The sequence below is a fragment of the Lampetra planeri genome, chromosome 71 (assembly GCF_965212315.1).
Source record: "Lampetra planeri chromosome 71, kcLamPlan1.2.h2, whole genome shotgun sequence".
Classification (NCBI taxonomy): domain Eukaryota; kingdom Metazoa; phylum Chordata; class Hyperoartia; order Petromyzontiformes; family Petromyzontidae; genus Lampetra; species Lampetra planeri.
Window position 1 is genome coordinate 458,411 of NC_136176.1, and position 22,181 is coordinate 480,591.

The 22,181-nt window shown below is 46.9% G+C and overlaps 2 protein-coding genes across 5 annotated transcripts; both read left to right on the forward strand.

Annotated features, from left to right (window-relative positions):
- The first annotated feature begins 2,560 nt into the window (after nucleotides 1–2,560).
- On the forward strand, nucleotides 2,561–12,101 carry LOC144737512 (uncharacterized). 3 transcript variants are annotated; one of them, XM_078620229.1, is made up of 4 exons: nucleotides 2,561–2,664; nucleotides 3,040–3,106; nucleotides 6,423–6,800; nucleotides 9,894–12,101. In XM_078620229.1, exon 4 carries the CDS (start codon nucleotides 9,922–9,924, stop codon nucleotides 11,035–11,037), a length of 1,116 nt encoding a protein of 371 aa, XP_078476355.1. In that variant the 5' UTR covers nucleotides 2,561–2,664; nucleotides 3,040–3,106; nucleotides 6,423–6,800; nucleotides 9,894–9,921; the 3' UTR covers nucleotides 11,038–12,101. The 3 variants fall into 3 exon arrangements, with proteins under 3 accessions (XP_078476355.1, XP_078476356.1, XP_078476357.1); XM_078620230.1 differs by lacking the exon at nucleotides 2,561–2,664 and adding an exon at nucleotides 2,689–2,882; XM_078620231.1 differs by lacking the exons at nucleotides 2,561–2,664; nucleotides 3,040–3,106 and having other exon boundaries at nucleotides 4,051–6,800.
- A 4,162-nt stretch (nucleotides 12,102–16,263) lies between these two features.
- On the forward strand, nucleotides 16,264–21,866 carry LOC144737511 (uncharacterized). 2 transcript variants are annotated; one of them, XM_078620227.1, is made up of 3 exons: nucleotides 16,264–16,336; nucleotides 16,631–16,697; nucleotides 18,938–21,866. In XM_078620227.1, the coding sequence occupies exon 3, from the start codon at nucleotides 18,966–18,968 to the stop codon at nucleotides 20,271–20,273; it is 1,308 nt and encodes a 435-aa protein (XP_078476353.1). In that variant the 5' UTR covers nucleotides 16,264–16,336; nucleotides 16,631–16,697; nucleotides 18,938–18,965; the 3' UTR covers nucleotides 20,274–21,866. The 2 variants fall into 2 exon arrangements, with proteins under 2 accessions (XP_078476353.1, XP_078476354.1); XM_078620228.1 differs by lacking the exon at nucleotides 16,264–16,336 and adding an exon at nucleotides 16,343–16,472.
- Nucleotides 21,867–22,181: the final 315 nt, after the last annotated feature.

The window sequence follows — 22,181 nt, forward strand, 5'->3', positions numbered from 1 at the left end:
ACAGCTCATTCACACACAGCTCTCACTCACAGCTCACTCTCATTCACAGCTCACTCACACACAGCTCATTCACATACACAGCTCACTCTCACACACAGCTCACTCACACACACAGCTCATTTACACACACAGCTCACACTCACACAGCTCACTCACACAGCTCACTCACACACAGCTCACTCACACACACAGCTCACTCACACACACTGACTCACTCACACACACAGCTCACTCTCACACACAGCTCACTCACACACAGCTCATTCACACACACAGCTCACTCATACACACAGCTCACTCTTACACACAGCTCACACACACATAGCTCATTCACACACACAGCTCACTCTCACACACAGCTCACTCACACACTGACTCACACTGACTCACTCACACACACAGCTCACTCACACACACAGCTCACTCACACACACAGCTCATTCACACACAGCTCTCACTCACAGCTCACTCTCATTCACAGCTCACTCACACACAGCTCATTCACATACACAGCTCACTCTCACACACAGCTCACTCACACACACAGCTCATTTACACACACAGCTCACACTCACACAGCTCACTCACACAGCTCACTCACACACAGCTCACTCACACACACAGCTCACTCACACACACTGACTCACTCACACACACAGCTCACTCACACACACAGCTCACTCACACACACAGCTCATTCACACACAGCTCTCACTCACAGCTCACTCTCATTCACAGCTCACTCACACACAGCTCATTCACATACACAGCTCACTCTCACACACAGCTCACTCACACACACAGCTCATTTACACACACAGCTCACACTCACACAGCTCACTCACACAGCTCACTCACACACAGCTCACTCACACACACAGCTCACTCACACACACTGACTCACTCACACACACAGCTCACTCTCACACACAGCTCACTCACACACAGCTCATTCACACACACAGCTCACTCATACACACAGCTCACTCTTACACACAGCTCACACACACATAGCTCATTCACACACACAGCTCACTCTCACACACAGCTCACTCACACACTGACTCACACTGACTCACTCACACACACAGCTCACTCACACACACAGCTCACTCACACACACAGCTCATTCACACACAGCTCTCACTCACAGCTCACTCTCATTCACAGCTCACTCACACACAGCTCATTCACATACACAGCTCACTCTCACACACAGCTCACTCACACACACAGCTCATTTACACACACAGCTCACACTCACACAGCTCACTCACACAGCTCACTCACACACAGCTCACTCACACACACAGCTCACTCACACACACTGACTCACTCACACACACAGCTCACTCTCACACACAGCTCACTCACACATACAGCTCTCACACTCAACACACAGCTCACTCACACACAGCTCACTTATTCTTTGGTTCTTTTCGGTTAAGTCACGTCTAAAAATAAAATAATAAATTAAAATAACATATTACGACGTTTCGATTGCAACACAAGCAATCATCATCAGGTATAAAAGAAATAGCAACAAAAAATCTAACTAGAAATTTTAATTTATTATTTTATTTTTAGACGTGACTTAACCGAAAAGAACCAAAGAATAATTCCTGCAGTCACGAAAGCTCCTAAATTAAGACACAGCTCACTCTCACACACAGCTCACTCACACACACAGCTAATTTTCACACACAGCTCACTCTCACTCACAGCTCACTCACAGCTCACTCACACACACATCGTATTCTCACACACAGCTCACTCTCATACACAGCTCACTCTCACACACAGCTCACACACAGCTCACTCTCACTCACAGCTCATTCTCACTCATTCTCACGCACAGGTCATACGCAGCACAACTCACACGCCGCCGCACACGCCGTTCGTGAGCACCTAACACAAAGATCCCCCGTATAGCCTTAACAGACTGTAGGGGCAAGTGCTGTTAGCGAGCACCTAATAAGGGTGGGACGGCACACGAGGGGTGGGTGGCCAGCACCACGCCCGGTTGCCTTTGTCTCCCTCGTGGCGATGTTTACACACCGCACCGGGTCCTCGTTTGAGGCTGAGTCGACGTAGGGGAGGCTCAGGACCGGTTCAGAGACTCGTCACTGGCGGTGTTGGCCACGAGCGGGAATGGAACTCGGCTGGTCGGTGCCGAGCGCAGCGCTCACCACGACACTGCCGCTCCCCTTCTGTCAACAAATTTGAACTTTGACCCCGCTCTTTGACGTCACCGCTTAGCGTGACCTCATCGGCGTCAAACGGCCGCAGAAGTAGACCTTGCTAGGCACGTCATGTCACGACCATCGCGCTCTTGAGAGTGACGTCACCTCCGTTCGGCCACTGCCGATATCTGTTCCAGTGCCAATCCTTATTTGGGCAAAGCTACGCCCAATTACTGGCCGCTCATTAACATAATATATTCGTGAAAGCCGTCGCGAGTTTATTGCGACGAGTTTGGCACCAGCGCCCCACCCCTCCGACGTATGGGCCGGGCTCATTAACATAATTCATTTAAGTTAACATAGCCGCTCAATGTGGGAGGGGAGTGTATCGTACCCAGCAAGTGACGTCATGTCACCACCTGCTGCGTGACGTCACGCGGTAACAGGAAGTTTCCGCTCCGCCCGTCCACTGAAATCCAAGGTGAGAAATTCTCATCGCGGTTGTGGTTCTTGTGGTGGTGGTGGTTGTGGTTGTGGTGGTGGTTGTGGTGGTGGTTGTGGTGGTGGTTGTGGTGGTGGTTGTGGTGGTGGTTGTGGTGGTGGTTGTGGTGGTGGTTGTGGTTGTTTACCGAGGTAGAGCCTCGCTCTCTCTCGTAGGGATGTCAATTGAGTAGCAGCGAGCATGGAAGCGATGTCCAGGTTGGAATATTACAACGCGGGGCCTTGCCTCCTGCCCTCGCCTGATCGCATTTGCTTCAATTCTCTCGCTTAAATTGAATTTGTCTTGACCTGGCTCACTACTTTGTAACTTTGTTTTACTTTAAATATTCACGCAGTTTTTTTCATATTTTACCAGGCCAAGCCCGCTTTAGCTGCTCTACCGCTCTTGTTTTCAGAAGCGACCTGCCCACAACAACAACAAGGTGAGGCTTGTCAACAGCGTGGCGGTGTTCACTCTCTGCATGTGGAGTGGGGACAACAGGAGGATCCGGAGGGAAATCCACGCGACCACGGGGATAGAGAGAGACACGCAAACTCCAAATATACAGCAGGCTTCAGGGTCGGAGAGGTTGTTAACATTTCACCACGGGGAGATAAGAGAGACACGCATCCTCGGCTGTGTTGATTGATCCTCAATGAATTACTTGGTGGAGTAAGGAAGCATTAATACTGACCGGAAGAAAGGTGGCCAGGCATGGTTCTGGACACACCACCACCTGTTAACCATGCCAGTGTGTGACAGCGTCAAGTGTGTGTTTGCAGTAAAGTCTATTAACTCTTGAACACGGAGGTTATATCAAAACAATAGTTTGTTTTTGTTTTCCTCTGGAACTCTTTGTAAGAATTGAAACAGTCAGGAAGTTAACACAGCACACACATGCAGCTGAAGTCAGATCTGTTCATCCCAGCATGCAAGGACATCGTGAGCCTGGCTGGCTTCACACCTCTAAGTTGCGATTGGACATTAATTTATGCATTTCTGCATAACACTATTAGTTTTATTTTCAACACCTTTTGCTATGTCAGTGGAATTTAGCTTTTAGAAATGTTTATTTTGTAGCCAGACAGCCAAAATTGTGTGCTTGGATTCATAGTATTAGGTGTTTTCGGTAAAGTCACGTAGGTAAAACATTAAAATTAATAAAAGTAAAATAAAATAAAAATCACGACGTTTCGGAGGCAACACAAGTCTCCGTCATCAGGTGGGACCGTCACAGCCAGATTCGCTGCATCAAGTGAGGCAATGATTCAAGATGTAATCCCTTAAAAGCAAGTTGAGGGGGGGGGGAGCTCATCAGAATGTGGTAGCCAATGAATAGAACGTATCGGGAGGGAGGTGGGGCGGGGCCAAAAGAATGCACAACGTGGTACACGAGAAGCGGCGGCGTGGACGTGGTTGTGCGCAAGCAACTAGGGGTCGGCACGGTTTGGCTCAAACCACCAAACCGCGGTTTGAACCGAACCAAATCGGTTTGGTTTGGCTATGTTTGAACTGGTTCGGTTTGGTTTGGGGCTACGAAAACCGACTCGGTTTGGCTCGGACAGGGTAGAACCGGCTCAAACTAGTTTGGTTGGTTGTAAAGGCGACACGAAAGGACATGCTGTAGTTGCCTTTGCCTGCGAATTCACTTTGCAATTGCATCTCCATGGCTCGAGCGGCGCAAGACGGCGCCATCCCCGGCGGCTCCAGCATCACAAGGTATCTCATCCACGACGTGGAAGAGACCAAACACGCCGGTAGCGACTATTTGCCTATCCCGGCGTCGTCCGTGCCCTCCGAGAGAGCAAACTCGGCCGCCAAGCGCTCCTTTCTCGACCGACCAAACCTGCACAAGTGCACGTTCAAGGCCGAGATGTGTGTGCGCTCGTGGGCGCGGATGTTGCCTAGTGTTGGGGTTTCACTGCCATTGAACTACCACACTGCGTTCAAGGACATTGGGCGTGCCAAGCTTGAGGAGATGGCTGTGGACGACATCGTCGTCCAGTACTTGCTAGTGAATCTCAATATGAAGAAAGCCTGCGTAGAAATTAGCGATTAATACACTTGATATTTGTATTGAATGCGAATATTGTTTGCCGCGCATCTTTTCGGTTCAAGCCAACTCAAGAGGTTTGGTTTAGCTTGGTTTGGTTTGGTTTTGGTTTGGTTTGGTTCAGTCGTCGCTGGTTTGGTTTGGTTTGCTCAATTTGTCGGTTCAAACCGTGCCTACCCCTACAAGCAACTACTGCTGCACACGCCAACGCATTGGACAGAGAGGGGGAGGGGAGGCCAAAAGAGAGTTTGGGGTGTAAGTGTACGTTGACATGTGTGTGTATAAGCACCTGTTGATACACATGATAGAAAAGAACGAAAATGCCCTTGTTTATACCAGTGCTGGCTGAACAATGAAGAGAGTACTGTTAAACACTGGGGATGTTAACACTCGGTAAAGTAAAGTAAAATAGTGCCTGTCAGATAAGATGGTCCAAAAATGTGTAATTAAGTCTTTTTTGCGTGGTTGATAACATCTTTCCAATGTTTACTAAGTTTGTACCCATCATCACGGTTGAAATTATGTCTGTGTTTGTATATTTGTATGGCCTCGTGTACAAACCTTTGATGGTAGCCAGGAGGTTTGCAGAGAACCTTGGTCTCGGAAAAGACAATTTCATGAGAGCCTACCGAGTTGTAGCAATGATCGGCAACGGCCGAAGAATCAGTTCTGCCGTGTTTCAGATCTAACTTGTGCTCGCGGACACGATCAGAAACATGACGTTTCGTTTCTCCAATGTAGCAATCACCACAAATGGAACTCAATTTATAGACTCCAGGATACTGTAAGTCAGGAACGACATCCTTCACAGATGGAATCAGATCACGGATTTTATGTACTGTACTGAATCGGACTTGGATCTTATGTTTGTTTAGAATTTTGGAGATCTTTTTGGTCACGCCTGCTATGTAAGATAACGTGATAGTTTTGGTCGGAGTTTCATGTGGCTGTTTCTGTGTGGTGGGAGAAACAGCTTGGCGGATAGTGCGGTCAGAGGATCCGTTCATCCTGAGGGCCCGATGTACATGTCTTAATTCACCGGTCAGGTGGTGTTGGTCAGAAATGCCATGGGCTCTGTGGTATAGAATCAATCAATCAGAATCAGAAACGGTTTTAATTGCCATGTAAGTTTGCACAGACAAGGAATTCACTATGGCGGGACGGTGCATACATTGAACAAGTAGGAATCTTAACTTATACAGGGTGATATTCTTTGGTTCTTTCGGTAAAGTCACGTATAAAGAAAAAATAATAAATTAAATAATAACATACGACGTTTCGATTGCAACACAAGCAATCATCATCAGGTATAATGAAATAGCGACATAAAATCTAACCAGAAAAAATTATGGACAGACATATAAGCAGACAGATATCACCAAGATACACACAGCGGGCAACATGTATCTTGGTGATATCTGTCTGCTTATATGTCTGTCTATAATTTTTTCTGGTTAGATTATATGTCGCTATTTCATTATGCCTGATGATGATTGCTTGTGTTGCAATCGAAACGTCGTATGTTATTATTTAATTTATTATTTTTTCTTTATACGTGACTTTACCGAAAAAACCAAATAATAATTCCTGCAGTCACGAAAGCTCCAAAGTTAAGATTATACAGGGTGATCCAAAAAAAACGGGCCCCGTGTACACTTTATGTGATATCTCCTTTATTTATTCACCGATTGCCCTTATTTTACAGGACATGGCAGAATCAACGACCGTGAGTACACCAAGACCCCAGTGGGAGCTGGGACAAAGAATACACTGTGTTAAATTTTACTACAAGACAGGCTCGTTTAAGAAAACCCAGGACAGTTTCATGCGTCAGTTCGAATGTGAAAAGGCTCCATCCAAAAGCAGAATTCAGAACTGGGTGGCCCACTTCGAGAAGTATGGGACCGTGGAGAACCTCAACGCTGCCAGTGAGAACCGTCCAAGCCACTCGGGACGTCCCAAGAAGCGAACAGCCGAGCTGGTCGAAAGTGTGAGAGAGTCTCTCCAGCAGAGTCCGAAACGCTCTGTGCGTAAGCGAAGTCAGTCCCTCGGTATGTCCCGTGAGACTTGCAGGAGAGTGCTGGTGAGTGCTGTATAAAATGTATACACTCTAACTATACTAACGTTACAAAGTAGAAGTAATACTAAAGGGCTAAAATCTTTAAAATTATGAATAAGTAGACCTTATAAAATGCGAAATGTAAAATGTTAATTAGCCGTATTAAACAATCTTAAAATACAAAAATACAAATAAGATTACATGTAAGTATGGAAAGGTGTAATTATGTAGATAAAATGTTATAGTAAGTGTAACAGTCATTTTAAGTGTAAAAGTCATTTTAAGCCCTTGGCCTTGTTGAGGAGGCCAACAGCGGATGGGAAAAAACTGTTTTTGTGACGTGAGGTTTTGGTCTTGATGGACCGCAGCCTTCTGCCGGAGGGGAGTAGCTGGAACAGAGAGTGTCCAGGGTGCGAGGAATTGTCCGCAATCTTCCTCGCTCGCCTCAGGGTCCTCAAAGTGTGCAGGTCCTCAAGGGTTGGTAGATTACAGCCAATCACCTTCTCAGCAGTGCGGATGATACGCTGCAGTCTGCTCTTGTCCTTGGCAGTGGCAGCAGCGTACCAGACGGTGTTGGAGGAGGTGAGAATGGACTCAATGATGGCTGTATAGAAGCACATAATCATTGTCTTTGGCGGATTAAATTTCTTCAGCTGCCGTAGGAAGTACATTCTCTGTTGAGCTCTCTTGATAAGGGAGCTGATGTTCAGTTCCCACTTGAGGTCCTGGGAAAGAATAGTGCCCAGGAAGCGGAAGGACTGAACATTGGTGACTGGGGAGTCGCACAGGGTGATGGGGGTGAGTGGGGCTGTATTCTTCCTGAAGTCCACAACCATCTCCACGGTCTTAAGAGCATTAAGCTCCAGGTTGTTCTGGCTACACCAGGTCACCAGGTTGTCAGCTTCCCTCCTATAGTCAGACTCATCCCCATCAGAGATTAGCCCAATGAGGGTGGTGTCGTCCGCAAACTTCAAGAGTTTGACGGACTGGTGACTGGAGGTGAAGCTGTTGGTGTACAGGGTGAATAGCAGAGGGGAAAGGACACAGCCCTGAGGAGACCCGGTGCTGATTGACCTGAAGGCAGAAACTTGTGATCCCAGTTTGACACACTGCTTCCTGTCAGACAGGAAGTCTGTGATCCATCTGCAGGTGGAGTCTGGCACGTTCAGCAGGGAGAGCTTGTCCTGAAGCAGGCTAGGAATGATGGTGTTAAAAGCCGAGCTAAAGTCCACAAACAGGATCCTGGCGTAGGATGCTGTGGAGTCCAGATGCTGTAGGGTGAAGTGGAGGGCCATGTTAACTGCGTCATCCACAGACCTGTTGGCTCTGTAGGCAAACTGAAGGGGGTCCAGTAGAGGGTCTGTGATGGCTTTGAGGTGTGCCAGGACCAGGCGCTCAAAAGACTTCATTACCACGGAGGTAAGGGCGATGGGTCTGTAATCATTTAATCCTGTTGGCCTTGGCTTTTTGGGCACTGGAATGATGATGGAGGACTTGAGACAGGCTGGTACATGACATGTCTCCATGGAGGTGGTAAAGATGTTGGTGAACACTGGAGACAGCTGGTCCGCGCAGTGCCTGAGGGTGGCTGGAGAGACAGAGTCCAGCCCAGCTGCTTTGTGTGGGTTCTGCCTCTTGAAAAGTGTTTTAACTTCTCCCTCCTGAATGGAGATCATTGTCTCTGTAGTGTGGGTGGGATAGGGGCCTCTTGGGTGGGAAGGGGTAGTTCAGGACAGTCCAATTGTCTTTCAAATCTGCAGTAGAACTCGTTCAGGTCGTTGGCTAGGCGGGAGTCGTTAGTGGTGTGGGGGGCTCTGGGCTTGTAGTTGGTGATCTGCCTGAGCCCTCTCCAGACAGAAGCAGAGTCGTTAGCAGAGAACTGGTGTTTTAGTCTCTCTGAGTACAATCGTTTAGCCTCTCTCACCGCCTTGCTAAACCTGTTCTTCAACTCCTTGAATCGGTCTCTATCCCCACTCCTAAACGCTTCCTCCTTCTCCAACCTCAACCTTCTGAGCTTTGCTGAGAACCAGGGCTTGTTGTTGTTGAAGTTCACCCTGGTGCGTGTTGGAATACAGCAGTCCTCACAGAAGCTGATGTACGACGTCACAGCCTCTGTGAGGACTGCTGTATTCCAACAGCATTTTGATGAGAGAATTCTTTTGAGATGGGTGGTGGTGGGAATCCGGTTTCAAGTAGGAATCTGTGTGGGTGGCTTTCCTGTAGACAGAATGTCCCAAGGATCCGTCAGGCCTCCTCTCAAACAGAATATCCAAGAATGGTAGTTTACCGTCTTTCTCCACTTCCATGGTGAATCTGATGGATGGGTGTCTAGAATTGATGTGGTCCAAGAAGTGGTTCAATGCTGGGAGGCCATGTGGCCAGATGACGAAAGTGTCATCCACATACCTCTTCCACAGGGAAGGATGCAGGGTGGATGTCTGGATGGCGTCTGATTCAAACTTTTCCATGAACATGTTGGCTATAACTGGTGACAAGGGGGAGCCCATAGGGGTACCCTCATTCTGTTTGTAGAAGGTGCCATTCCAGGTAAAATAGGTGTTGGTGAGGCAATGCCTAACCAGCGCAGGTACATCAGAATTCAATCCATGTTGGACTAAGTCCTCAATTATTGTTAGGGTGTCCGGTACTGGGACTTTGGTAAACAAAGATAATACATCAAAGCTGACGAGGATGTCATCAGGAGATAGTACCATGTCTCTAACCATAGAGACCAATTGGGTTGAGTTGAGTACTGCCGAAGAGGTCTTGCCTGTGAAGGGGAGCAGAGTATCTGATAGAAAACGGGCCAGTTTGTACGTAGGAGAGTTTATCGTCGACACGATGGGTCGTAGCGGGGTGCCTTCTTTATGGATTTTGGGAAGACCATAGAGTCTGGGAGGTCTTGCCGCCGATGGTTTTAGAGAGGGCTTCCAGGCATGTTTGTGACCATTTGCCTTCTCATTGTGTGCCATAACAGCCCATGTGATGAATTTGGGACACTTTTTCACTATATCATGAATATATGAATAGATATAGACGTTTGACTGTGTATATATGCATTCCTCTGTGCATCGATACTGACGTGTAGATGGTGTTGATATTTTTTTCTGTCTGCAGCTGTCACTTCTTCTGCAGAATTAGTCTAATGGAGCAAAGGCACTCCGCGCGGCTCGGTGCATACAGCACGGATCGTACTGGAAATTTGACACGGCACCAGAGAACTCGCACAAGAGAGAAACCCTTCAAGTGCAGTGTGTGTGGAAAGGCGTTTGCACAGTCATCTACTATTGTAATGCACCAGAGAACACACACGGGAGAGAAATCCTTCAAGTGCAGTGTGTGTGGGAAGGCATTTGCACATTCAATTTCTCTTGGAGCACACCACAGAACACACACAGGAGAGAAACCCTTCAGGTGCAGTGTGTGTGGGAAGGCATTTGCACATTCATCTACTCTTGTAATACATCAGAGAACACACACAGGAGAGAAACCCTTCAGGTGCAGTGTGTGTGGGATAGCGTTTACAATTTCATCTACTCTTGTAACACACCAGAGAACACATACTGGAGAGACACCCTTCAGGTGCAGTGTGTGTGGGAAGGCGTTTGCACAGTCATCTGTTCTTAAAACACACCAGAGAACACACGCAGGAGATAAACCCTTCCAGTGCAGTGAGTGTGGGAAGGCGTTTGCACGTTCATCTGCTCTTGTAATACACCAGAGAACTCACACGGGACATAAACCCTTCAAGTGCAGTGTGTGTGGGAAGGCGTTTACAGTTTCATCTGCTCTTGTACAACACCAGAGAACACACACAGGAGAAAAACCCTTCAGGTGCAGTGTGTGTGGGAAAGCGTTTGCACAGTCATCTGCTCATGTAGAACACCAGAGAACACACACGGGAGATAAACCCTTCAATTGCAGTGTATGTGGAAAGGCGTTTACAGTTTCATTTGCTCTTGTACAACACCAGAGAACGCACACAGGAGAGAAACCCTTCAAGTGCAGTGTGTGTGGGAAGGCGTTTGCACAGTCATCTGCTCTTGTACAACACCAGAGAACACACACAGGAGAGAAACCCTTCAGGTGCAGTGTGTGCGGGAAGACGTTTTCACAGTCCTCAAATCTTCAAAGACACCAGAGAACACACAAGCATCAGAAGATTCACAAGGAGTGGAGTCTGACATCCGCTTGTGAAAGTCAGTGCCGCAATGAGCCCATCTCTCATGAAACAAGAACCGGAAGAAAATCCCAGCTTTGACACTTTTAAAGGTATCGAGGTGAAATATGAAGAGGTGAAGGTGAAATATGAAGAAGTGATGGTGAAAAGCGAAGAAGTGAAGGTAAAATGTGAAGATGAAGTCAACTCAAAAATCGGACCTTCACATCGATGGAGGCAACGTGAAGCAGGAGGATAATTCTCACTGCGAGGCAGAGCAAGGCAACTCCCAGCAGTTGGTGGAAGTGGAGGTGTGGGTGGACTTCCTCCGAGACAATACAAAGTCAAATGGAGACCCGGTAGATGTGTAAGTCTGAGACGATGTCGCTCCAATAGACGCACCTTTGTCACAGGCCTTTAATTGCAAGAATGTGAAGTTGAACTCAATTTCTAGGTGCAACCTGCAGGGTAAGAGTGGCCAGTCTTTGTGGACCTGTGGGTTGCGTAGATCTCTAACCAGGAGCGATAGCCAATAAGCTCCCAAGCTTTTGCTATGTTATCATAATTGCATTTTTATTGTGCTTGCTTAATCGCCTCGGAAATTCTGAGTTTTTTTTATCGTATCTCGTCTCAAACACTCGAAGAGCATCCCCAAGTAGCAGCTGCCCCTGTGTGGCACAAGGAGGTGGCCCTGCACCGGTGGCCCTGCACCGGTGGCCCTGCACCGGTGGCCCTGCACCGGCCTGCATGTGGACAAGAGCCTGTCAGTAGCGGGCAATGGTTGATGTGGCATCTTGGTTGTGGAGTTTGTTGGTAATGTTTAGAATTTCATCAATTTTGACCCAGACGCCAGCATGCAATGGCCTACTCGTTTTGAATGACAATAGTATGTTGTACATATACTGGTAAGCAGACGGTGTGTATTTTTTTAAAGTAGCTTCTTGTTAATTCGATGTAACCTGATGCAGCATATTTCAGTGCAGTAATTAAATTTGGTTAAAATGACTCAATAATTTAGAATGAATACTTATCTGATTTTGTCTATAAGGGTCAAACATTGAATAAGTGATGTTAGATTTGAAGTTTTCGTGACTGCAGGTATCCATACTCTTTGGTTCTTTCGGTAAAGTCACGTAGGTATAAAATAAAAATAAATTAAATCACAACGTCTTGGGCTCAACACAAGCGTCCGTCATCAGGTGGGACAACCACAGCAAGAAGCAACTGCTGAAGTGGGCAAAAGAGGTGCTATTGTCTTCCTAAGATGCGTAAAGAAGGCTCTTCATTTCGGCCCACACACAAAGCTCACTTTCACACAGCTCACACAGCTCACACAGCTCACTCACACACAGCTGACTTTCTCACAGCTCACTCATACACATCTCACTCACACTGACTCATACTGACTCACTTTCACAAACAGCTCACACAGCTCACTGACACACACAGCTCACTCACACTGACACTCTCACAGCTCATTCTCTCACACAGCTCACTCTCACACACAGCTCACACACACAGCTCACTCACTCACATTGACTCACTCACACACAGCTCACTCACACTGACACACACACAGATCACTCACACTGACTCACACACACATGCAGCTCACATACAGCTCATTCTCTCACACACACAGCTCACTCAAACACAGCTCACTCTCACATGTAGCTCACTCATACACACAGCTCACACTGACTCACACACAGCTCACTCACACTGACTTACTTGTACACACAGCTCACTCACACTGACTCACGCACACTCACACACAGCTCATTCTCTCACACAGACAGCTGACAGCTCACCCTCACACACAGCTCACTCTCACATACAGCTCACTCACACTGACTCACTCACACTGACTCACTCATACACAGCTCACTCACACTGACTCACTCACACTGACTCACTCACACTGACTCACTCATACACAGCTCACTCACACTGACACACACAGCTCACTCACACTGACTCACACTGACTCACTTATACACACAGCTCACTCTCACACAGCTCACACACAGCTCACTCACACACAGCTCACTCACACAGCTCACTCTCACACAGCTCACTCACACTGACTCACGCACACTCACACACAGCTCATTCTCTCACACTGACAGCTCACCCTCACACACAGCTCACTCTCACATACAGCTCACTCACACTGACTCACACAAACAGCTCACACAGCTCACTCACACTGACTCACTCACACTGACTCACTCACACTGACTCACTCACACTGACTCACTCACACACAGCTCACTCACACTGACTCACTCACACTGACTCACACAGCTCACACACAGCTCACTCACACAGCTCACTCACAAACAGCTCACACACACAGCTCACTCACAGCTCACTCTCACAGCTCGCTCACACATACAAAGCTCACTCACACTGACTCACACACAGTTGACTCACACTGACTCGCACACACGCAGCTCACACAGCTCATTCTCTCACACACACAGCTCACTCTCACACAGCTCACCCCCACACACAGCTCACTCACACACACAGCTCACTCTCACACACAGCTCACTCACACACACAGCTCACTCACATTGACTCACACACAGCTCACTCACACTGACTCATACACACATCACTCGCACTGACTCACACACATGCAGCTCACATATAGCTCATTCTCTCACACACAGCTCACACTGACTCATACACAGCTCACTCTCACACACAGCTCAATCACACAGCTCACTCACACTGACTCACGCACACACACAGCTCATTCTCTCACACAGACAGCTGACACAGCTCACCCTCACACACAGCTCACTCTCACATACAGCTCACTCACACTGACTCACTCACACTGACTCACTCACACTGACTCACTCACACTGACTCACTCATACACAGCTCACTCACACTGACTCACTCACACTGACTCACTCACACTGACTCACTCATACACAGCTCACTCACACTGACTCACACACACAGCTCACTCACACTGACTCACACTGACTCACTTATACACACAGCTCACTCTCACACACAGCTCACACACAGCTCACTCACACACACAGCTCACTCACACAGCTCACTCACACTGACTCACGCACACTCACACACATCTCATTCTCTCACACAGACAGCTGACACAGCTCACCCTCACAGCTCACTCTCACATACAGCTCACTCACACTGACTCACACAAACAGCTCACACAGCTCACTCACACTGACTCACTCACACTGACTCACTCACACACAGCTCACTCACACTGACTCACTCACACTGACTCACACAGCTCACTCACACAGCTCACTCACACACAGCTCACTCACACACAGCTCACATACACAGCTCACACAGCTCACTCACAAACACAGCTCACACACAGCTCACTCACAGCTCACTCTCACACAGCTCGCTCACACACATACACAGCTCACTCACACTGACTCACACACACAGTTGACTCACACTGACTCACACACACGCAGCTCACACAGCTCATTCTCTCACACACAGCTCACTCTCACACAGCTCACCCCCACACACAGCTCACTCACACACACAGCTCACACACAGCTCACTCTCACACACAGCTCACTCACACACACAGCTCACTCACTCACATTGACTCACACACACAGCTCACTCACACTGACTCACACACACGCACATCACTCACACTGACTCACACACATGCAGCTCACATATAGCTCATTCTCTCACACACACAGCTCACTCACACTGACTCACTCATACACAGCTCACTCTCTCACACAGCTCACACACACAGCTCAATCACACACAGCTCACTCACACACACTCACACAGCTCATTCTACACTATGGGAACCTCATTTGCCAGTAAAAAATATGATAATTGGTTCGTTACCCTTCTATCTGGCAACAAAACTGACACCTTTTACAAGGAGTCATGTTTGAATAGACCGCAATACCTGCAGTCATAATACAAACAAAAGAACATAACTCTGATAATGTGCAACTTCAAGGACAATGCACATTATCAGAGTTATGTTCTTTTGTTTGTATTATGACTGCAGGTATTGCGGTCTATTCAAACATGACTCCTTGTAAAAAGGTGTCAGTTTTGTTGCCAGATAGAAGGGTAAAGAACCAATTATCACAGCTCATTCTCTCACACACAGCTCACTCACACACAGCTCACTCACACACAGCTCACTCACACACAGCTCACTCACACTGACTCATTCACACACACAGCTCACTCACATTGACTCACACACACAGCTGACTCACACACAGCTCACTCACACACAGCTCATTCTCACACACAGCTCACTCACACACATTGACTCACTCACTCACATTGACTCACACACAGCTCACTGAAACACACAGCTCACTCACACACAGCTCACTCTCACATGCAGCTCACTCTCACATGCAGCTCACTCTCACATGCAGCTCACTCTCACATGCAGCTCACTCTCACATGCAGCTCACTCTCACATACAGCTCATTCTCTCACACACAGCTCACTCAGCTCACTCATACACACAGCTCACTCACATCTCACTCTCACACACAGCTCATTCTCACTCATTCTCACGCACAGGTCATAACGCAGCACAACTCACACGCCGCCGCACACGCCGTTCGTGAGCACCTAACACAAAGATCCCCCGTATAGCCTTAACAGACTGTAGGGGCAAGTGCTGTTAGCGAGCACCTAATAAGGGTGGGACGGCACACGAGGGGTGGGTGGCCAGCACCACGCCCGGTCGCCTTTGTCTCCCTCGTGGCGATGTTTACACACCGCACCGGGTCTTTGAGGCTGAGTCAACGTAGGGGAGGCTCAGGACCGGTTCAGAGACTCGTCACTGGCGGTGTTGGCCACGAGCGGGAATGGAACTCGGCTGGTCGGTGCGGAGCGCAGCGCTCACCACGACACTGCCGCTCCCCTTCTGTCAACAAACTTGAACTTTGATCCCGCTCTCTGACGTCACCGCTTAGCGTGACCTCATCGGCGTCAAACGCCCGGGGAAGTCGACCTCGTTAGTGACGTCATGTCACCCACTACCGACCACCGCGCTCTTGAGAGTGACGTCACCTCCCCTCAGCCGCTGCCGATATCTGTTCCAGTGACAATCTTTATTTGGGCAAAACTACGCCCAATTACTGGCCGCTCATTAACATAATGTATTCGTGAAAGCAGTCGCGAGTTTATTGCGACGAGTTCGGCACCCGCGCCCCACCCCTCCTACAGATGGGGCGGCTCATTAGCATAATTTATTTACGTTAGAGCCGCTCATTGTGAGAGGGGAGTGTTTTCGTACCCCGCAAGTGACGTCATGTCACCTCCTACTGCCGCGTGACGTAGTGAGGTAACAGGAAGTTGCCGTTCCGCCCGTGCACTGAAATCCGAGGTGAGAATTTCTCATCGCGGTTGTGGTGGTTGTGGTTGTTTTGATGGTGATGGTTGTTGTTTACCGAGGTAGAAACTCGCTCTCTCTCTTGTTGGGATGTCAATTGAGTAGCAGTGAGCATGGAAACGATGTCCAGGTAGGAACTTTACAACGCGGGGCCTTGCCTCCTGCCCTCGCCTGATCGCATTTGCTTCAATTCTCTTGCTTAAGATAATTTGTCTTGACCTGGCTCACTACTTTGTAACTTTGTTTTAATTTAAATATTGACACAGTTTTTTTTTTATATTTTACCAGGCCAAGCCCGCTTTAGCTGCTCTACCGCTCTTGTTTTCAGAAGCGACCTGCCCACAACAACAACAAGGTGAGGCTTGTCAACAGCGTGGCGGTGTTCACTCTAGACGCGTGGCGGTGCTCACTCTCTACATGTGGAGGGGAAACCGGGGGATCGGGAAGGAAATCCACGCAACCACGGGGAGAGAGAGACACGCAGCCTCGGCGATGTTAATTGTACTTCAATGAATTACTTGGTAGAGTGAGGAAGCATTAATACTGAGTAGGTGAAGGTGGCCAGGCATGGGTCTAGACACACCACCACCTGTGAACCATGCCAGTGTGACAGTGGTGGAGCCAGTGGGGGTGGGGTGGCACATGCCCCCAACGATCCGATCGAAATCCCAAATTTCGATTGGATCATTGGGGTTTAATAATAACTTGCGTCACTACCCGGCTTCGCCCGGGACTTGGATTCTTGTCTTGGATTAATTTAATATTCCCTTATTTCACTGAAATATTTTTTTATTCTTGAAAGAAAGAAAAAAGCCGAAACAAATCAATTGACCTAAATCGGATATTTTCACTCAATTTAACCTTAACCCACTTCTACATGAGGTGGATTTGGCCACTCGGTAAGAGAATGACAAGGTCAGCTGAAAATAGTCGCGTTCACTTAGACATTCCAGACAGCAAATGCTGTGAAAATTTCATGACGCCAGAGCTCAGCGTTGTAGAGGTTTTGCTGCTTCAAACAAACAGATGTAAATTCTGCTTTATATTTAAGATAGCAGTTGTACCCGTTCTTCGCACGGATATGTATTGAACTCCGAGAAGCCATTGGCCTCATCGGCCAGTAGCGAAGCGCCACCTAAAATCTCCCGGCACACTGTTAACAGCATGGTCATTCCCCCAAAATACAAAAGTCTATTTTATATCTAGATATAGATAGATATAAAATACAAAAGTCTATTTTATATCTAGATTTAAAGTTTTAGTGACTATTTTTATACTTTTTACATTGTGTACAGTATGGAACTGACCCACATTTCAAGTATGTAGCATGTTGGCAAGTATGCTAAACATTTTGAACAGACACACGTATCCACACATTTCCCTTTTATATATAGATAAATCGACATTTTGCGACCCCCACTGCCACCGTGTGGCATATTACGTGCCAGGGACTCTGATGAGAGGACAACAGTCCGAGTCCATAATTGGCAATAAGTAACGGCAAAGCAGTTACAAGCGACTCAGAATTGTGCGCAGTTGCGTATACAGTACACGACTTCCCTGAAGGCAAACACCTTCAGCGAGCGCGATGCCGATCACACGCGTCAAATAAAAAACAAGGGACAAGTCCTTACTTAATAACAACTCCTTACATACTAACAACTCCTATCATTTTTCATTGCTGGAGGGGTTGCCCCCCCTACCTGAAAATCCTGGCTCTGCCTCTGAGTGTGTGACAGTGTCAAGTTTGTATTTGCAGTAATGTCTATTGACTTTATTGAGCATGGAGGTTATATCAAAATAGTAGTTTGTTTTTGTTTTCCTCTGGAACTCTTTGTAAGAATGGAGTCAGGATGTTATCACAGCACACGTGCAGCTTAAGTCGGAACTGTTCATCCCAGCATTCAAGGACATCTGTGCCTGGCTTCACACCTCTAAGTTGCGATTCAACATTAATTTATGCATTTCTGCATAACACAAATAGTATTCATATTCTTGGTTCTTTTGGTAAAGTCCCATAGAAGGGAAACAATAAAATAATAAAAAATATAAAACAATAAAATTATCATGACGTTTCGACTTCAAAACAAGCAATCATCATCAGGTGTGTTTTTTTCCACACCTGATAAAGATTGCTTGTGTTGCAGTCGAAACGTCGTGAGAATTTTTTTGTTTTATATTTTCTATTATTTTATTGTTTCCCTTCTTCGTGACTTTAACAAAAGAACCAAGAATATGAATCCCTGCAGTCACGAAAGCGTTAAATCAAAACAAATAGTATTATTTTCAACACCCTTTGCTATGTCAGCTGAATTTAGCTTTCATAAATATTACTTTTGTAGCCAGACAGCCGAAATTGTGTGCTCGGAGTTTTGGGTTAACATTCATTTTGAAGATACGAGGGCTTCCAGGCATGTTTGTGACCATTTGCCTTCTCATTGTGTGCCATAACAGCCCGTGTGATGAATTTGGTACACTTTTTCACTATATCATGAATATTTGAATAGGTATAGACGTTTGACTGTGTATATATGCATTCCTCTGTGCATCGATACTGACGTGTAGATGGTGTTGATATTTTTTTTCTGTCTGCAGCTGTCACTTCCTCTGCAGAATTAGTCTAATGGAGCAAAGGCACTCCGCGCGGCTTGGTGCAAAAAGGCAACACTGCGACCAGCGTGCATACAGCACAGATCGTACTGGAAATTTGACACGGCACCAGAGAACTCGCACAGGAGAGAAACCCTTCAAGTGCAGTGTGTGTGGGAAGGCATTTTCACATCCATCTGCTCTTAAAAAACACCAGAGAACACACACAGGAGATAAACCCTTCAAGTGCAGTGTGTGTGAGAAGGCGTTTGCACAGTCATCTACTCTTGTAATGCACCAGAGAACACACACGGGAGTAAAATCCTTCAAGTGCAGTGTGTGTGGGAAGGCATTTGCACATTCAATTTCTCTTGTAGCACACAAGAGAACACACACAGGAGAGAAACCCTTCCAATGCAGTGTGTGTGGGAAGGCGTTTGCACAGTCATCTACTCTTGTAATGCACCAGAGAACACACACGGGAGAGAAACCCTTCAGGTGCAGTGTATGTGGTAAGGCGTTTGCACGTTCATCTACTCTTGTAGCACATCAGAGAACACACACGGCAGAGAAACCCTTCAAGTGCAGTGTGTGTGGGAAGGCGTTTGCACGTTCATCTCCTCTTGTAGAACACCAGAGAACACACACGGGAGAGAAACCCTTCAAGTGCAGTGTTTGTGGAAAGGCGTTTGCACAGTCATCTACTCTTGTAAAACACCAGATAACACACACGGCAGAGAAACCCTTCAAGTGCAGTGTGTGTGGAAAGGTGTTTGCACGTTCATCTCCTCTTGTAGCACACCAGAGAACACACACGGGAGAGAAACCCTTTAAATGCAGTCTGTGTGGTAAGGCATTTTCACATCCATCTGCTCGTAAAAAACACCAGAGAACACACACAGGAGAGAAACCCTTCAAGTGTACTCCGTGCGGGAAGGCGTTTGCAATTTCATCAAATCTTCATGCACATCAGAGAACACACAAGCATCAGAAGATCCACAAGGAGTGGAGTCTGAAATCAGCTTGTGAAAGTCAAAGTGCCGCAATGAACCCATCCCTCATGAAACAAGAACCGGAAGAAAATCCCAGCTTGGACACTTTTAAAGATATCAAGGTGAAATATGAAGTGATGGTGAAAAGCGAAGAAGTGAAGGTAAAATGTGAAGATGACAATTCAACTCCAAAATGGGACCTTCACATCGATGGAGGCAACGTGAAGCAGGAGGAAAATTCTGACTGTGAGGCAGAGCGAGGCAACTCCCAGCAGTTTGTGGAAGTGGAGGTGTGGGTGGACTTCCTCCGAAACAATACAAAGTCAAATGGAGACCCGGTAGATGTGTAACTTGAGATGATGTCGCTCCAATAGATGGTCCTTTGTCAGGTATTTAATGACAAGAATGTGAAGTTGAACTCAATTTCTAGGTGCAACCTACAGGGTAAGAGCGGCCAGTCTTTGTGGACCTGTGGGTTGCGTAGATCTCTAACCAGGAGCGAGAGCCAATAAGCTCCCAAGCATTAATTGTTATCAATTTCATTTATACGGTGCTTGCTTAATCGTCTCGGCAAATCGGAGTTTTGTATAGTATCTCGTCTCAAACACTCGAAGAGCATTCCCAAGTAGCAGCTGCCCATGTGTGGTACAAAGTGGTTGCTCTGCACCGGCCTGCATGTGGACAAGAGCCTGTCAGTAGGGGGCAATGGTTGATATGGCATCTTGGTTGTGGAGTTTGTAGGTAATGTTTAGAATTTCATGAATTTTGACCCAGACGCCAGCATGCAATGGCCTACTTGTTTTGAATGACAATTGTATTTTGTACTTACACTGTTAAGCAGACGGTGTGTTATTTTTTTAAATGGCTTGTTAATACGATGTAACCTAATGCAGAATATTTCAGTTCAGTAATTCAATTTGTTTAAAATGACTCAATAATTTAGAATGAATACTTGTCTGATTGTGTGTGTACATGTAGCATTTTGTCTAAGGGTCAAACATTAAATAAGTGATGTTAGGACAAAGTGTGTGTTTTGGAAGTAACCTGTACAGATAACTCAGGTGAGACCAGTTCTTGTGATACAGGTCAAAGGGTACTTTTGTGTTTTCAGGAAGCATCTCCCTCTGGAGCAATTCATTTTCTTTGAAATAGGGAGCACATTCGGATCATTCATCAGTTACATGTAGAGGCGATACATTCTCTACAACACAAATTATAATTTTGTATTACGTGTTGACGTAGATTTTGTCGAACTCGGACTAGAAATGCTCCTTGCTGATGAACGTCTGAAGCAAACCCGGCTGCTGTTGAGACGCTGTACACAAATAAGGGTCCACAGGTGGCTTGCACTGAATCAATGATGCACTCCCAGAAGGCTGTGCTAGTTCTAGTTTGTGTAAAACATTCCTTTGTTTCGTGGAGAGATCGATATATGAAAGATGTCGTGTCTTCTGATCTGCTTCATAGCAAGGAGGTAATTTTAAGAGCACATTTGAAATGCATTTTTGGTAGATTTGTATTCGGTTACACGGCAGAGCACATCTCGTAGATACATTCTCCACGACAGCACTCATTCGAATTTTGCATGATGTCTGCCTAATTGGTCTGACGGAGCAAAGGCACTCGGCGCATTACGGTACGACAAGGCAACAATGTGACCGGTGTGCATACAGCACGGACCGCCCTGGACATTTGACACAGCACCAGGGAACTCGCACAGGAGAGAAACCCTTCAAGTGCAGTGTGTGGGAAGGCATTTTCACAGTCATCTGCTCCTTAAAAACACCATAGAACACACCTTATCTGTCACGTGCCATCGTTCACCTGACTTCTGCCGTGACAATTTCTGGATTTTTTCGCCCGAGGACAACCGCTTGTGTTGCGATTGAAACGTTTTTTTATTTATGTGACTTTACCGAAAGAACCGAAGAGTATGAAAGACTTATTGTCTGCTGATCTTGTTCATATCTGTGTACATCGATATCCCACATTGCTTACACGTACACACCACACTGAAATTAATGGAAACTAAAACGACTTACGGGGATGGGCAAAGCTCGAGGAAACTCTTTCAATGGAGCGAGTTAAGTTTGTTCGATTCAACATCTCTGTGTCCGCCTCTCTCTCTGCCTGTGTCTCTATCTTTCTCTGTCTATGTGTTCCTCTTGTCTGTCCGCCTGTCTTGTCTGTCTGTATCAGCGTCTGTCCAACCGTAGTCGACTCAGTAGTAGCAGGCGCTCGTTCAACTCCCATGGCTA

What these genes read in the sequence shown, in the direction of transcription:
- LOC144737512 (XM_078620229.1), top strand. Translation starts at nt 9,922, where the DNA reads ATGGAGCAAAGGCACTCCGCGCGGCTCGGTGCATACAGCACGGATCGT.
- LOC144737511 (XM_078620227.1), top strand. Translation starts at nt 18,966, where the DNA reads ATGGAGCAAAGGCACTCCGCGCGGCTTGGTGCAAAAAGGCAACACTGC.